This window comes from Zootoca vivipara, chromosome 2 (genome assembly GCF_965207765.1).
Source record: "Zootoca vivipara chromosome 2, rZooViv2.hap1.1, whole genome shotgun sequence".
Taxonomy (NCBI): domain Eukaryota; kingdom Metazoa; phylum Chordata; class Lepidosauria; order Squamata; family Lacertidae; genus Zootoca; species Zootoca vivipara.
Window position 1 is genome coordinate 121,399,766 of NC_142584.1, and position 15,040 is coordinate 121,414,805.

Below are 15,040 nucleotides of genomic sequence, written 5' to 3' on the forward strand. Positions count from 1 at the left end.
TAGTATCTTGAAGCCCGTTAAAGTAACGGGTGCTAGAGCGTGTGTCTCGGCAGGCGCAGGAACCCCGCGAGGAATTCTGAATATGCTCAGAACTGTCGGCCGCTCAAACTCACCCCATTTCCCTACCCAACAGCCCCCAACCCCCGGGGTCTCTTTTCCCCGTGGTGCTCAAAGGTCTCGAGGGCTGCCCAAGAGAGACCTTGGAGACATTTCCCCTCAGGCGCTCCGCGTGGGCCGCCTCTCCCCGCAGCGAAATCCCACCCAGAAAAGGGCGACCTGTTGGGACTCGCTGCTTCAAGACGGGTGGGCGAAATGAAAGGAGAAGCGGAGGAGCTCGGCGGCGAGAGAAACCGGGGCATGATTTCGTTTGGGTCGGTTTGTGAGTTAAGAGAAAGAGAGGCGCAGGGGAGAAGGGCCGGAAGGTGTTGCGAGGGAAGAAGACCTGTATCCAGCGGCGGCAAGGAGTCGAGGAAGGAGGATGGGGGCCGCCCTTTGGGGCCTGCTCCTCCCGCTGGTAAGGGGTTTGCCTGGGCCCGGAAGCACTGGGCGCCCATTGTGCTACTCCAGCATACCCCGGGGGGCAATCGGGGCAGCTTCCTGAGGGAAACTGAGGGAGCTTTCCTAGCAAGGGGCGTTTCTGAGAGGCAGGGGATCGATCCCGCGTGAGGGCGAGGCGCGCCCGTGAGGAGCCACGAGGGGCGGCTGGTGCTGCCGGGAGGTAGGAGGAGGGGGTCCCGCCATTGTCCCACCCAGAGGGGTCGCGCTCCTGCTGCTGGAGGAGGAAGGAGCCCGGAGCTCGAGGCGGCCGCTCCAGCTGTGAGGGGATTGAAGGGGAGCGGCCGGCTGGGGGGGCAGTCCTCGTGCCCGCCTCACCACCTCAGCCTGGCTCGTCTCCCTGCCGGGCTGAGCGGGCGCCAAGCTCCCCTCTCAGAAGTGTCTCTGTGTCCAGTCTCTGCGTCCAATCCCTGTGTCCGTGGGGCACATGCGCAGTAGCGCGGACACGGGGACACAGGGACTGGACGCAGATACACTTGCATTTTATTATATAGGATAGAGTTGGAAGAGACCACAAGGGCCATCCAGTCCAACCCCCTGCCAAGCAGGAAACACCATCAAAGCATTCCTGACAGATGGCTGTCAAGCCTCTGCTTAAAGACCTCCAAAGAAGGAGACTCCACTACACTCCTTGGCAGCAAATTCCACTGCCGAACAGCTCTTACTGTCAGGAAGTTCTCCCTAATGTTGAGGTGGAATCTTCTTTCTTGTAGCTTGAATCCATTGCTCCGTGTCCGCTTCTCTGGAGCAGCAGAAACCTCTCAAATTAAAAGAAGTACTAACAAGGGTTTATGAGGTAAAATAAAAACCTCCCACGCTTCCCTTTAGTCTTACAAAGCACCCCTATAACTCTTGGGGATTTAGAATAATTTGAGAGTAGTATTTCCAGCACGTTCGTGGCCAGGTACCTTATTGAACCCAGGGCTATAAGTGAGACAGTTCCTTGTGTACACAGACAAGGGCTTCACTCCACTAGAAACCCCCCTACTGAAAAGCTTTCCTCCTTCCTGAGGCATCTTTGTCACAACCCAGAACCTGCCTCCTTCTTGTCCCCTCCTCCTGGTGCACTCTCAGACACAAACTAACCCTTCTAGTCCTGAAGGCTGTTTTGTCTTTTAAAAAGAGCATTCCCACCAAATGAGTATCAGGATACCTTTGCTGGAAAAAATATCACGATGGTTCGTAGAACACTTCCACTATGCACATTCATTGTATTCTTTCTTGATGGTTGCTTTCGGGTTTTATTAGTACAAACTTAGTTTCATTGGTATTGTTCCTAATAAGCAAATATCAGATAACCTCACAAATACCTCATCTACTCTAATCTACCCTTCTCACAACCTCCCAACTCCCACACCAAATCCCTCTCCAACTGACATAACGGTTCCCCTTTCCATTTAAACCCCAGGCAGGCCACGCCTCCCATGGAATGCTGCTGTCAGTTAACCAGGAGTCTGGGTTAACCCTTCGATAGGTCGGTTGCGAAAGAAAAATATAGCAGAACAGCTTCAAATTCGTCACAGGGGGCAATGTGAATAAAATATTGGGGGGGGCAGGTAGGCCCCACCCCACCTAATCCATCACGTAGCACGACAAGCGTGCACACAAATCCCCTTTACCTTTGGGGGAGAGCCCCTCTAATATTTTATAGGGGGGGGGAAACAGATCCCTCTGCCCCTAGGATTTGGCTCCTATGAGCAGCCCCATTTCCCCAAGGGCTGACGGGGTCCCCTTTGCAACACCCCTGCGAGGGGTGAGAAGGGTGAGGGGGGGGGAGGAAAGGAAGCGCCCCTTCTGTCTCAGGCAGCCCCATGTCTCTTCCCACCCCCAGAGGCTGGGTCCCACTCTGGGCTTCACAAAAGACCTTGCAATGGAGGGACCCCTCCCCCCTTGGCTTCCCTGGATCAGCCCCTCCCATTCAGGGCTTGGCAGGCAGAAGGAGACCCCTCCCTGATGGCACAGCCTCGCCCCCTCCCCTCTTTTTCCTGGATAGAGACCCCTCTCTCTGCTCGACTCCGGAGGGAGAGAAGGGCGAGGGGGGAGAGGAAAGGAAGCGCCCCTTCTGTCTCAGGGGGGAGTGATCCCCCCTTGGCTTTCCTGGATCAGCCCCTCCCCCACTCTCCTGATCCTAAGGAGGAAGTGGGGGGTTCCTTGCTTTTCACCCCCCCCAAACCTCTCCCCTCCCAACCGCCCTGTTCAGTAGATTGAGGGGGGAGGAAATGCACGTCCTTCTCTGCCCCCAAACCCAGATCACCCCCAGATATGATGCCCCTCCCGCAGCCATCTCGACCCTCTCCTGTGGGGAGGAGAGGCATCTTGGGGGGGGGGGAAGACGGAGCCCCAAGAGCAGGAGGCCAAAGGCAGCGCTGTCCCGTCCGATTCCCATCCGGACACAGGGAGGGGCTGCTCTGAAGATGTAGCTCTAGGACAAGCGCATCCCAAAAGGAACCGGAAGTGTCGCTGCTAAATGTGCCGCCAAAATGTAGATTCGGAATAGGAAGGAGCACACAAGGAAAGCGGAATAATCCGGAGCCAGGGAGGCGGAGGACCAGAGAGGACCAAGAGGTAAAGACGGAGAGAGGAAAAATAGAGGGGGGGTGGATAAGAGGGGGAGGGAAGGACAAAGAGACCCCCCCCAAGAAAGCGCCCTCCCTGGTGCCCATCGACAGGGGTCTGGATCCATGCGATCCAGGTGGGAAGTGGGGACCCAACACCTGCAGGGTTTGCAAACTCCCCTTTCTCTTTCCGGGGGGGGGCGAGAGATGCTCAGCTGCCCTGCACCCCCTGGATCAGCCCCTCCCCAACTCTCCTGATCCTACGAAGGAAGTTAGGGGGGCCTTCCTTGCTTTTCACCCCCCCATCCCATGTCCCCACGGAGCCCCAAGAGCAGGAGGCCAAAGACAGCGCCGTCCCGTCCTCTTCCCATCCCAACACAAGGAGAGGCTGCTCTACTTTCGTAGCTCTACGGGCAAGCGCATCCCAAAAGGAACCAGAAGTGTCGCTGCTACGGTAAATGTGCCGGAAGTTTCCAGGCCGAAGCGGGGGGGCAGAAGGGAAGTTTCGGAATAGGGAAGAAGGGGCGCCAGTGAAGAACCACCACCCCCCCTGCCAGCCCTTTCTATTGCGCATAAGCAAAGCGGAATAATCTGGAGCCAGGGAGGCGGAGGAGCAGAGAGGACCAAGAGGTAAAGAGGGAAAAGAGGGGGGGGTGGATAAGGGGGGAGGGGAGGACAAAGAGACCCCCTCCCCTAAAGAAAGCGGCCTCCCTGGTGCCCATCGACAGGGGCCAGGATCCATGCGATCCAGGTGGGAAGTGGGGACCCAACACCTGCAGGGTTTGCCTGGCAATATCTCCTTGTCAGCAGCATCGCCAAACTCCCCTTTCTCTTTCCTGGGGGGCCGAGAGATGCTCAGCTTTCCTGCACCCCCTTGGATGCCTTGGAGGGAAGGGGAAGCCGAGGACCCCCATCCCCAAGCAGAGCTGGGGGGTTGAGCTGAGGCCCCCAATTCTCTTTTGGCTGGGGAAACGGAGAGAGGGAGTCCATGGAAGGGTTAAAGGGGGCGAGAGAGGACTAGATAGAGACACCCCCCTTCCAGCACCAGTGAACACCCCCCCCCCCCGGTGATCTTTACTTCTTCCAGTACACTGATATTAGTTCACCTATCTTCCCAAGTGATGTGTAAAAATTTTCGGGTACACCATTGATGGAGTCTTTTGAGGAGTTGGAGATGGCGTTTATAAGTGGTCCATGTTTCACAAGCATGTAGTAAGTTGGTAGTACAATAGCTTTGTAAACAAGCACTTTGGTTTCCTTGCAAATGTCCTGGTCCTCAAGCACTCTGCACTTCAATCGGGAGAAAGCCGCGCTCGCAGAGCTCAGGCGATGCTGGATTTCATAGAATAGAGTTGGAAGGGACCACAAGGGCCATCCAGTCCAACCCCCTGCCAAGCAGTGTTCGGCAGTGGAATTTGCTACCAAGGAGTGTGGTGGAGTCTCCTTCTTTGGAGGTCTTTAAGCAGAGGCGTGACTGGCATATGTCAAGAATGCTTTGATGGTGTTTCCTGCTTGGCAGGGGGTTGGACTGGATGACCCTTGTGGTCTCTTCCAACTCTATGATTCTATGATTCTAAGCTGGAAACACCATCAGAGCATTCTTGACAGATGGCTGTCAAGCCTCCGCTTAAAAACCTCCAAAGAAGGAGACTTCACCACACTCCTTGGCAGCAAATTTCACTGCCGAACAGCTCTTACTGTCCGGAAGTTCTTTCTAATGTTTTGGTGGAATCTTCTTTCTTGTAGCTTGAATCCATTGCTCCGTGTCCGCTTCTCTGGAGCAGCAGAAAACAACCTTCCACCCTCTTCTATATAATAATAATAATAATAATAATAATAATAATAATAAATTTTATTTATACCCCGCCCTCCCCAGTCAAAACTGGGTTCAGGGCGGCTAACACCAATAAAATCACAATAAAACTTAAAAAGCAATTAATTAAAATACAGATTAAAATACAATATTAAAATTTAAAATGCAGCCTCATTTTAAGTAGTCCATAAATCCAGCCATGAGGGAGGAAAGCACAGAGGTCAGACTAAGTCCGACCCAAAGGCCAGGCAGAACAGCTCTGTCTTGCAGGCCCTGCGGAAAGATGACAAATCCCGCAGGGCCCTGGTCTCCTGTGAAAAAGCATTCCACCAAGTTGGGGCCAATACTGAAAAGGCCCTGGCCCTAGTAGAGGCCAATCTAGCCACCTTATGGCTCAGGATCTAAAAAATATTGTTGTTTGTGGGCCTTAAGGTCCTCCGCGGGACATATCAGGAGAGGCAGTCCCATAGGTACGGTATAGGACATCCTTTTATATATTTGAACATGGCTATCATATCACCCCTTAACCTTCTCTTCTCCAGGCTAAACATACCCAGCTCCTTAAGCCGTTCCTCATAAGGCATCGTTTCCAGGCCTTTGACCATTTTGGTTGCCTTCCTCTGGACATGTTCCAGCTTGTCAGCATCAATGTTGGCCCTTGTGGAAAGGTAACTGCCTATGTAGGAGAAGTGATCAATGTTTTCCAACGTTACACCACTGAGTTGGATTTGTGGTACTGCAGAGAAGTTGTTTTGTACTTGTTGGTGCAGCACTTTGATTTTTTGGATGTTGAGTGATAGGCCAAGCTTTTCATAAGGTTCTGCAAAGATATTTAGGATGGTTTGGAGGTCATCCTCTGAGCGTGCGCACAGAAGATGTTGCCATCAGCATACTGAAGCTCTAGGACGGAAGTTATGGTAACCTTACTTTTTGCTTTCAGCCTGCTCAGATTGAAGAGCTTTCCATCTGTTTGATATATGATTTCTACTTTGGTGGGGAGTTTCCCGTCGACAAAGTATAGGACCATGGCAATGAAAATAATGAATAGAGTTGGGGCAATAACACAACCCTGTTTAACACCTGATCCCACTGTGAATGGTTCACTTTGAGAGCCATTGTTATCTGCCATTGTTGCTATTATATTATCACGGAGGAGCCAATTGATGTTTACAAATTTATCTGGGCAGCCCATTTTCAGAAGGACAACCCACAGGGCATTTCGATTTATAGTGTCGAAAGCCTTAGTCAGGTCAATAAACGCCCCATACACAGGCGTTGGTTTTGCTCTCTGCCTTTTTCTTGAAGCTGTCGAGCAGTGAAAACCGTGTCCACTGTCCCCCTAGAAGGCCGAAAACCGTTTTGGGATTCAGGAAGGTTACCCGGCGGTTTGCTAAGATCCTTGCAATAATTTTGCCGGCTGCTGCTTATAGAGAGACGCCTCAATAGTTTCCACAATCAGTTCTGTCACCTTTTTTTAAAAGAGATTGATAATTTTGGCATCTCTAAAGTCTGCTGGGATTTATTCTCTTTCCCAGATTTTTTGATGAGCTTGTGAAGTTGTGCAAGTTCAATTCCGCCCACTTTGAATATTTCGGCAGAGATACACTGCCGTGAGCAGTGCTCACCCCCATTGTCTGTCATCAGCCTAGCTGGAGCTCTATGGAACTTGTTCTTCACCATTGCAAGGTATTTCTTGAACATGTCCACTGTCTTACTCTTTTCCTTGATGAAATATGCAACACGATACTTCAATAAATCACCAAGAAATATTAGTATGTACCTCTTCTTCCCTAGTGAGGGAACATTCATAGGTCCACTGTAGACTCTGTCAAGTCACTGCAGACTATGTCAAGCACTTTGCTGCTTCTCTGCTCTGTGCAAGGAGGAAATGAAGGTTTGACAGCTTTCTGAGTAACGCAGCTTAGGCACTTTGTTGGTGCTGTGTTGCTCTTTGTCACCTGCGGTCCCCTTGCAAGTGCTCTTTTCTGTAGATCCTGAATGGCGTTGGTGTCCCTGTGTCCCAGCCTTCTATGCAACAGCTCCAGGTCCGCCCCATCTTTCTGGTTTGAGCGTGACACCTTAGCAGACTGATTCTCTGAAAGACCAACCTCATATATGCCATTCATTAGATTGGCTTGAACATGCACCTCACCATTCTGAGTCAAATCACATTTTCCATTCCCAAATGTTATCTGGAACAACCTTTGCTGTGCAAACTGGACACACTAAGCATGTTACAACTGAGTTGTGGAACATACAAAACTGTCTCCACAGTAGTATCCAGAGCTTCATTGTTCACATTAAATTTTAAATTCGCAGAACATGCATCTTTAGCTTCAACACCATTGCCACCTGCGATTTCAATGTGAGATTCTGCAATATCGTTAATGTCATTACAATATTTCCTTTTATACGAGAAATGGCTGGCAGCTCCTGAATTTAAAATCTACTTATTACATTTATTTTCACAAGTCAAATTCTTTTCTTATAGTAGCAAAGTGGGTTCAGATCTCCCCTTCTTTTCCTTACCTTGTTTATAAGGGGTTTCTTTGCATTTGGAGCCTTACAGTTCCTTGCAGTGTGGCCTTCTTTGTTACAATTAAAGCCCACAATTTTTCTGGGTGTGTCTCTGGCCTTTGCAATCTGTTTGCAATCTGTTTAGAAGCATAATTAGTGTCTCCATAAATTTGCTCTAAATCTTTTAAGATTTAAGACGCATCATCTCCTGCAGTCAATCATGGAGAACTGCTCATCATGGAGCCCATCTAAAATGATGGTTCTGGCTTTACTATTCTTCAGCTTCTGAATTCCTTTTTTTTAATTGTCATAATTTTGACTGTGACAGCCACCTGGGGGTCTTTGGTTCTAATAGTTCTTTATGCTTTCCCCAAGCGATCTCTTTATAACATGATTATTGAATTCCTTATTTACCTTACCATCCCCAGCTTCCATACTCTAATCTTGGCTAAATCCTCTTCACTTGAACCAGTAGTCTTAGGATTTTCAATGCAGTGGTACCTGGGGTTACAAACACCTCGGGTTACAAACACTTTGGGTTACAGACTCCGCTAACACGGATATAGTACCTCAGGTTAAGAACTTTACCTCAGGATGAGAACAGAAATCATGCGGTGTCGGCAGCGGGAGGCCACATTAGCTAAAGTGGTACCTCAGGTTAAGAACAGACCTCCGGAACGAATTACGGTAAGCTGCTTTCCTTCTGCATCTCCAGCTCTCTCCATGCAATGCAAGGCTGACAAATGAAGGTCCAACCCAACAAAATTCTCGTACCTGAGCACTCCTTCAGCTGATCACAAGCACCAAGCTTTGTCACTAGACTTATATATGTGTCTCCCAAAATGGTCAATATGCACCTCCTGAGGCCAAAGGGACTGTGCAGGTGATTAATAAACATCTGGAGGTCAAAGAGGATGAAATTTGGCTCAAGGGGTGGAGGAATATTCAGAAGATGAAGAACGTCATGGTGAGCTTAGGAACCTGATCAATAGTGGGCAGGGTCATGGAGAAACCTCTTTATTTAAAAAGTAAATCCCACAGTTCAACCGTATTCTAAGATAATGCTGCTTCATTAACGATGATTACCGGTAAGGGTTGTGAAAGGTTGATGATGCGTTACCATTATTTGACATTATTTCATTTGCATTTCCTAAAAACTGGCAACATATGGAGGACAGGAGAGAATGTATGAGATGTTAAAATAAGGGCAGGTGCTAATATATGTGTGTAATAATCCTTTGTTCTTTTCCTAGAAAACAAATAGGATTTTCTCTCACACACCCCCATCGAAAGACGACAATGGAGAAGGCAGTCAAAATTCTGGTGGGCTATGTTCAATTGGAATAACGAAAAAACCATTTATATTCATGGAGTGTGGAAAGAGAAAGGAGAAGTATGGAGTGTGGAAAGATCTTCACTGACAGCGGAACACTTAGAAAACTCAACAGACTCACACAGGGGAGAAACCATTTAAATGCATGGAGTGTGGAAAAAGCTTTGGTTGAGAAACCATTTCAATGTATGGAGTGTGGAAAGAGCTTCAGTCAGACTGGAAAGCTGAATTTACATCATCGAACTCACACAGGTGAGAAACCATATAAATGTATGGATTGTGGAAAGAGCTTCACTTATATTGGAACACTAAGAAAACATCAACGGACTCACACAGGGGAGAAACCATTTAAATGCATGGAATGTGGAAAGAGCTTTATTGATGGTACAGCACTTAGTATCCATCATCAAACTCACACAGGGGAAAAACCATTTGGATGTATGGAGTGTGGGAAGGGCTTCAGTCAGAGTGGAGACCTTAGAATTCATCAACGGACTCACACAGCTGAGAAACCATTTAAATGTATGGAGTGTGGGATGAGCTTCACTCGTAGTGGATCACTAAGAAGACATCAACGGACTCACACGGGGGAGAAACCGTTTGAATGCATAGAGTGTGGAAAGAGCTTCAGTGAGAGTGGAAAACTTAGAATTCATCAACGGACTCACACAGGAGAAAAACCATTTAAATGCATGGAATGTGGAAAGAGCTTCACTCAGACTGGAGAACTTAGCAACCATCAAAGGACGCACACAGGGGAGAAACCATTTAAATGCATAGAGTGTGGAAAGTGCTTCAGTAGGAGTGGAAGCCTTAGAAGTCATCAACGGATTCACACGGGGGAGAAAGCATTTGATTGTATTGAGTGTGGAAAGAAACCATTTGAATGTATTGAGTGTGGAAAGAGCTTCACTACTATTGGACACCTTAGAAGACATCAATGGGAACACACTGGGGAGAAACGATTCGAATGTATGGAGTGTGGGAAGAGCTTCAGTCAGAGTGGATATCTTAGAATTCATCAACGGACTCACACGGGGGAGAAACCATTTGAATGTATGGAGTGTGGGATGAGCTTCACTCGTAGTGGATCACTAAGAAGACATAAACGGACTCACACGGGGGAGAAACCATTTAAATGCATAGAATGTGGAAAGAGCTTCACTGAGAGTGGACACCTTAGAAAACATCAACGGAGTCACAAGGGGGAGAAACCATTTAAATGCATTGAGTGTGGAAAGTGCTTCAGTAGCAGCAAAAGTCATAGAATTCATCAACGGATTCACATGGGGGAGAAACCATTTTACTGTATTGAGTGTGGAAAGAGCTTCACTCGTAGTGGAACACTAAGAAGACATCAACAGGAACACACTGGGGAGAAACGAATCGAATGTATGGAGTGTGGGAAGAGCTTCAGTCAGAGTGGATATCTTAGAATTCATCAACGGACTCACACGGGGGAGAAACCATTTGAATGTTTGGAGTGTGGGATGAGCTTCACTCGTAGTGGATCACTAATAAGACATCAACGGACTCACACGGGGGAGAAACCATTTAAATGCATGGAGTGTGGAAAAAGCTTTGGTTGAGAAACCATTTCAATGTATGGAGTGTGGAAAGAGCTTCAGTCAGACTGGAAAGCTGAATTTACATCATCGAACTCACACAGGTGAGAAACCATATAAATGTATGGATTGTGGAAAGAGCTTCACTTATATTGGAACACTAAGAAAACATCAACGGACTCACACAGGGGAGAAACCATTTAAATGCATGGAATGTGGAAAGAGCTTTATTGATGGTACAGCACTTAGTATCCATCATCAAACTCACACAGGGGAAAAACCATTTGGATGTATGGAGTGTGGGAAGAGCTTCAGTCAGAGTGGAGACCTTAGAATTCATCAACGGACTCACACAGCTGAGAAACCATTTAAATGTATGGAGTGTGGGATGAGCTTCACTCGTAGTGGATCACTAAGAAGACATCAACGGACTCACACGGGGGAGAAACCGTTTGAATGCATAGAGTGTGGAAAGAGCTTCAGTGAGAGTGGAAAACTTAGAATTCATCAACGGACTCACACAGGAGAAAAACCATTTAAATGCATGGAATGTGGAAAGAGCTTCACTCAGACTGGAGAACTTAGCAACCATCAACGGACGCACACAGGGGAGAAACCATTTAAATGCATAGAGTGTGGAAAGTGCTTCAGTAGGAGTGGAAGCCTTAGAAGTCATCAACGGATTCACACGGGGGAGAAAGCATTTGATTGTATTGAGTGTGGAAAGAAACCATTTGAATGTATTGAGTGTGGAAAGAGCTTCACTACTATTGGACACCTTAGAAGACATCAATGGGAACACACTGGGGAGAAACGATTCGAATGTATGGAGTGTGGGAAGAGCTTCAGTCAGAGTGGATATCTTAGAATTCATCAACGGACTCACACGGGGGAGAAACCATTTGAATGTATGGAGTGTGGGATGAGCTTCACTCGTAGTGGATCACTAAGAAGACATAAACGGACTCACACGGGGGAGAAACCATTTAAATGCATAGAATGTGGAAAGAGCTTCACTGAGAGTGGACACCTTAGAAAACATCAACGGAGTCACAAGGGGGAGAAACCATTTAAATGCATTGAGTGTGGAAAGTGCTTCAGTAGCAGCAAAAGTCATAGAATTCATCAACGGATTCACATGGGGGAGAAACCATTTTACTGTATTGAGTGTGGAAAGAGCTTCACTCGTAGTGGAACACTAAGAAGACATCAACAGGAACACACTGGGGAGAAACGAATCGAATGTATGGAGTGTGGGAAGAGCTTCAGTCAGAGTGGATATCTTAGAATTCATCAACGGACTCACACGGGGGAGAAACCATTTGAATGTTTGGAGTGTGGGATGAGCTTCACTCGTAGTGGATCACTAATAAGACATCAACGGACTCACACGGGGGAGAAACCATTTAAATGCATAGAGTGTGGAAAGAGCTTCACTGAGAGTGGACAACTTAGAAAACATCAACAGATTCACACCGGGGAGAAACCATTTAAATGCATGGAATGTGGAAAGAGCTTCACTCAGACTGGAGAACTTAGCAACCATCAAAGGACGCACACAGGGGAGAAACCATTTAAATGCATAGAGTGTGGAAAGTGCTTCAGTAGGAGTGGAAGCCTTAGAAGTCATCAACGGATTCACACGGGGGAGAAAGCATTTGATTGTATTGAGTGTGGAAAGAAACCATTTGAATGTATTGAGTGTGGAAAGAGCTTCACTACTATTGGACACCTTAGAAGACATCAATGGGAACACACTGGGGAGAAACGATTCGAATGTATGGAGTGTGGGAAGAGCTTCAGTCAGAGTGGATATCTTAGAATTCATCAACGGACTCACACGGGGGAGAAACCATTTGAATGTATGGAGTGTGGGATGAGCTTCACTCGTAGTGGATCACTAAGAAGACATAAACGGACTCACACGGGGGAGAAACCATTTAAATGCATAGAATGTGGAAAGAGCTTCACTGAGAGTGGACACCTTAGAAAACATCAACGGAGTCACAAGGGGGAGAAACCATTTAAATGCATTGAGTGTGGAAAGTGCTTCAGTAGCAGCAAAAGTCATAGAATTCATCAACGGATTCACATGGGGGAGAAACCATTTTACTGTATTGAGTGTGGAAAGAGCTTCACTCGTAGTGGAACACTAAGAAGACATCAACAGGAACACACTGGGGAGAAACGAATCGAATGTATGGAGTGTGGGAAGAGCTTCAGTCAGAGTGGATATCTTAGAATTCATCAACGGACTCACACGGGGGAGAAACCATTTGAATGTTTGGAGTGTGGGATGAGCTTCACTCGTAGTGGATCACTAATAAGACATCAACGGACTCACACGGGGGAGAAACCATTTAAATGCATAGAGTGTGGAAAGAGCTTCACTGAGAGTGGACAACTTAGAAAACATCAACAGATTCACACCGGGGAGAAACCATTTAAATGCATGGAATGTGGAAAGAGCTTCAGTCAGAGTGGAGAACTTAGAAACCATCAACGGACTCACACGGGGGAGAAACCATTTCAATGCATGGAGTGTGGAAAGTGCTTCAGTTGGAGTGGAAGCCTTAGAAATCATCAATGGACTCACATGGGGGAGAAACCATTTAAATGCATGGAGTGTGGAAAGAGCTTTATTGAGAGTAGACACCTTAGAAAACATCAACAAACCCATACAGAGAAGAAACCATATAAGTGCCAGGGAAGTGGACAAAGGCTTAGTTTAAGTGGAAATGTTGTTGTTTAGTCGTTTAGTCGTGTCCGACTCTTCGTGACCCCATGGACCATAGCACGCCAGGCACTCCTGTCTTCCACTGCCTCCCGCAGTTTGGTCAAACTCATGTTCGTAGCTTCGAGAACACTGTCCAACCATCTCGTCCTCTGTCGTCCCCTTCTCCTAGTGCCCTCCATCTTTCCCAACATCAGGGTCTTTTCCAAGGATTATTCTCTTCTCATGAGGTGGCCAAAGTATTGGAGCCTCAGCTTCACGATCTGTCCTTCCAGTGAGCACTCAGGGCTGATTTCCTTCAGAATTGATAGGTTTGATCTTCTTGTAGTCCATGGGACTCTCAAGTGGAAGTCTTACAAACCACCTAAAGACTCTGAGGGGTAAGAGCTGTAAGAGTGGAAACTCTACAAGCCATGAATTAACTCAAAGAAGGGAAATGGTTTAATAGAAGGAATGTGGATTCTGCTTTGGTTATTATGGAACGCTTTTCAGAGTGCCGAACCTGTTTCTCTCCTACTTGACATTTTCTCTCACATCAATAACAGGAAATCCATCTTAAAGGCATGCAGCGTATGTGAACTTCTGTTGTTTGTATGTAACATTGTCTAGACATGTATTTAAAGTAATGAACGTAACATTTCACAATAGTATGCATAATATAATATTGAATGTACTGTTCGATAGGGAGGGGGAGTGTGTGAGTCTGGAGTGTTGCTTCTGAATGAGGACGGACTGAGAGTGAGCTGGTTTTGGTGTTTGGTGGAGGGAGGTGGAAATGGTTGTATTTGGGAATGGAGAGCTGCACAAGGTGGAGCTGAGACTGGGGGTGTTGCTTTGGAAGCAGAGTCAGATTAATATTATAGGAATAGCAGCATAACTCCCACTTTTAATTGCAATAATGGAGGAGTGGCTTGGTCTCCGAGCGCTTTGCTCTCTGTTGGAGGCATGGTCTCCAGGGAGTAAGGAATTGTGGGAGTATCTTTGTCTGTTATTCATTTAGTGTCCACTGTAGGGCGCAATTTTTTGGACCACAAATCCAGGTTTATACCTGTCTTAGGTGTGTCAGCTGGTCAGTGTAAGTGCATGATGACCTGCTCACATGTGAGTTTGAGGTTGTGGCTAAATTTCAGGACGATCGGGTAAGTGTTTGTGGGAGAAAAGTGGGGAATAATACACATGCACCTTCACCATTTATATATATATAAATTGTGTATTCGGTGGCAGGAGAAATAAAAGGGGTACGGTGGTACCTCTACTTACGAGTAACTCTACTTACGAATGTTTCTACTTACGAATGGAGCTCTGTCCGCCATCTTGGATGCGGTTTAGATAGGATTTTTTCTACTTACGAATTTTTTAGGTAGGGTTGCTTTGACTTACGATTTTTTTCTCCCAATGCATTCCTATGGGATTCGACTTACAATTTTTTCGACTTATGAATGTGCGTTTGCAACGCATTAAATTCATAAGTAGAGGCACCACTGTATTTAGTGGCATAAGCAGGAAAGGCTCTGTTCCAAGCTGCATGTCTTGCATGAGGAGGGAAGAGGGAAGAAGGGGCCGTACCAGAGCATCTCAAAGCAATGTAAGGATGAGTCTAATGTGGAAGGAGGTCCAGGCAGGACCCAAAGCGAGAGTGCTAAGGGTCAACTTCCTCCAACTCCACCAGCTGCCCCAAGGCAGGAGCCCCCTCTGGGCCCTGAGGGTGGAAAGCCTCCCTCCCCCTTTGCAACTGGACATGATCCGAGGGCAGTGATGGCGAACCTTTTAGAGACCGAGTCCCCAAACTTCAACGCAAAACCCACTTAGTTATCACAAAGTACCAATGTGGCAATTCTACCTGTATATCTAATTTTTTCTGTTTGTTTCACGTTTCTTCTTTATGACGACTGTTGTAATAAATAATCCTTCATAAACGTTATTGCATTCTATTCTTCATTAAATTATCTTTCCACTGATATTTATATT

The 15,040-nt window shown here is 47.1% G+C and overlaps 1 protein-coding gene across 1 annotated transcript; it reads left to right on the forward strand.

Moving 5' to 3' along the window:
- Positions 1 to 2,987: 2,987 nt before the first annotated feature.
- Positions 2,988 to 15,030, forward strand: LOC148687236 (uncharacterized). The gene is made up of 3 exons (XM_088664281.1): positions 2,988 to 3,120; positions 8,694 to 9,511; positions 10,509 to 15,030. Exons 2-3 carry the CDS (start codon positions 8,836 to 8,838, stop codon positions 13,088 to 13,090), a joined length of 3,258 nt encoding a protein of 1,085 aa, XP_088520407.1. The 5' UTR covers positions 2,988 to 3,120; positions 8,694 to 8,835; the 3' UTR covers positions 13,091 to 15,030.
- Positions 15,031 to 15,040: the final 10 nt, after the last annotated feature.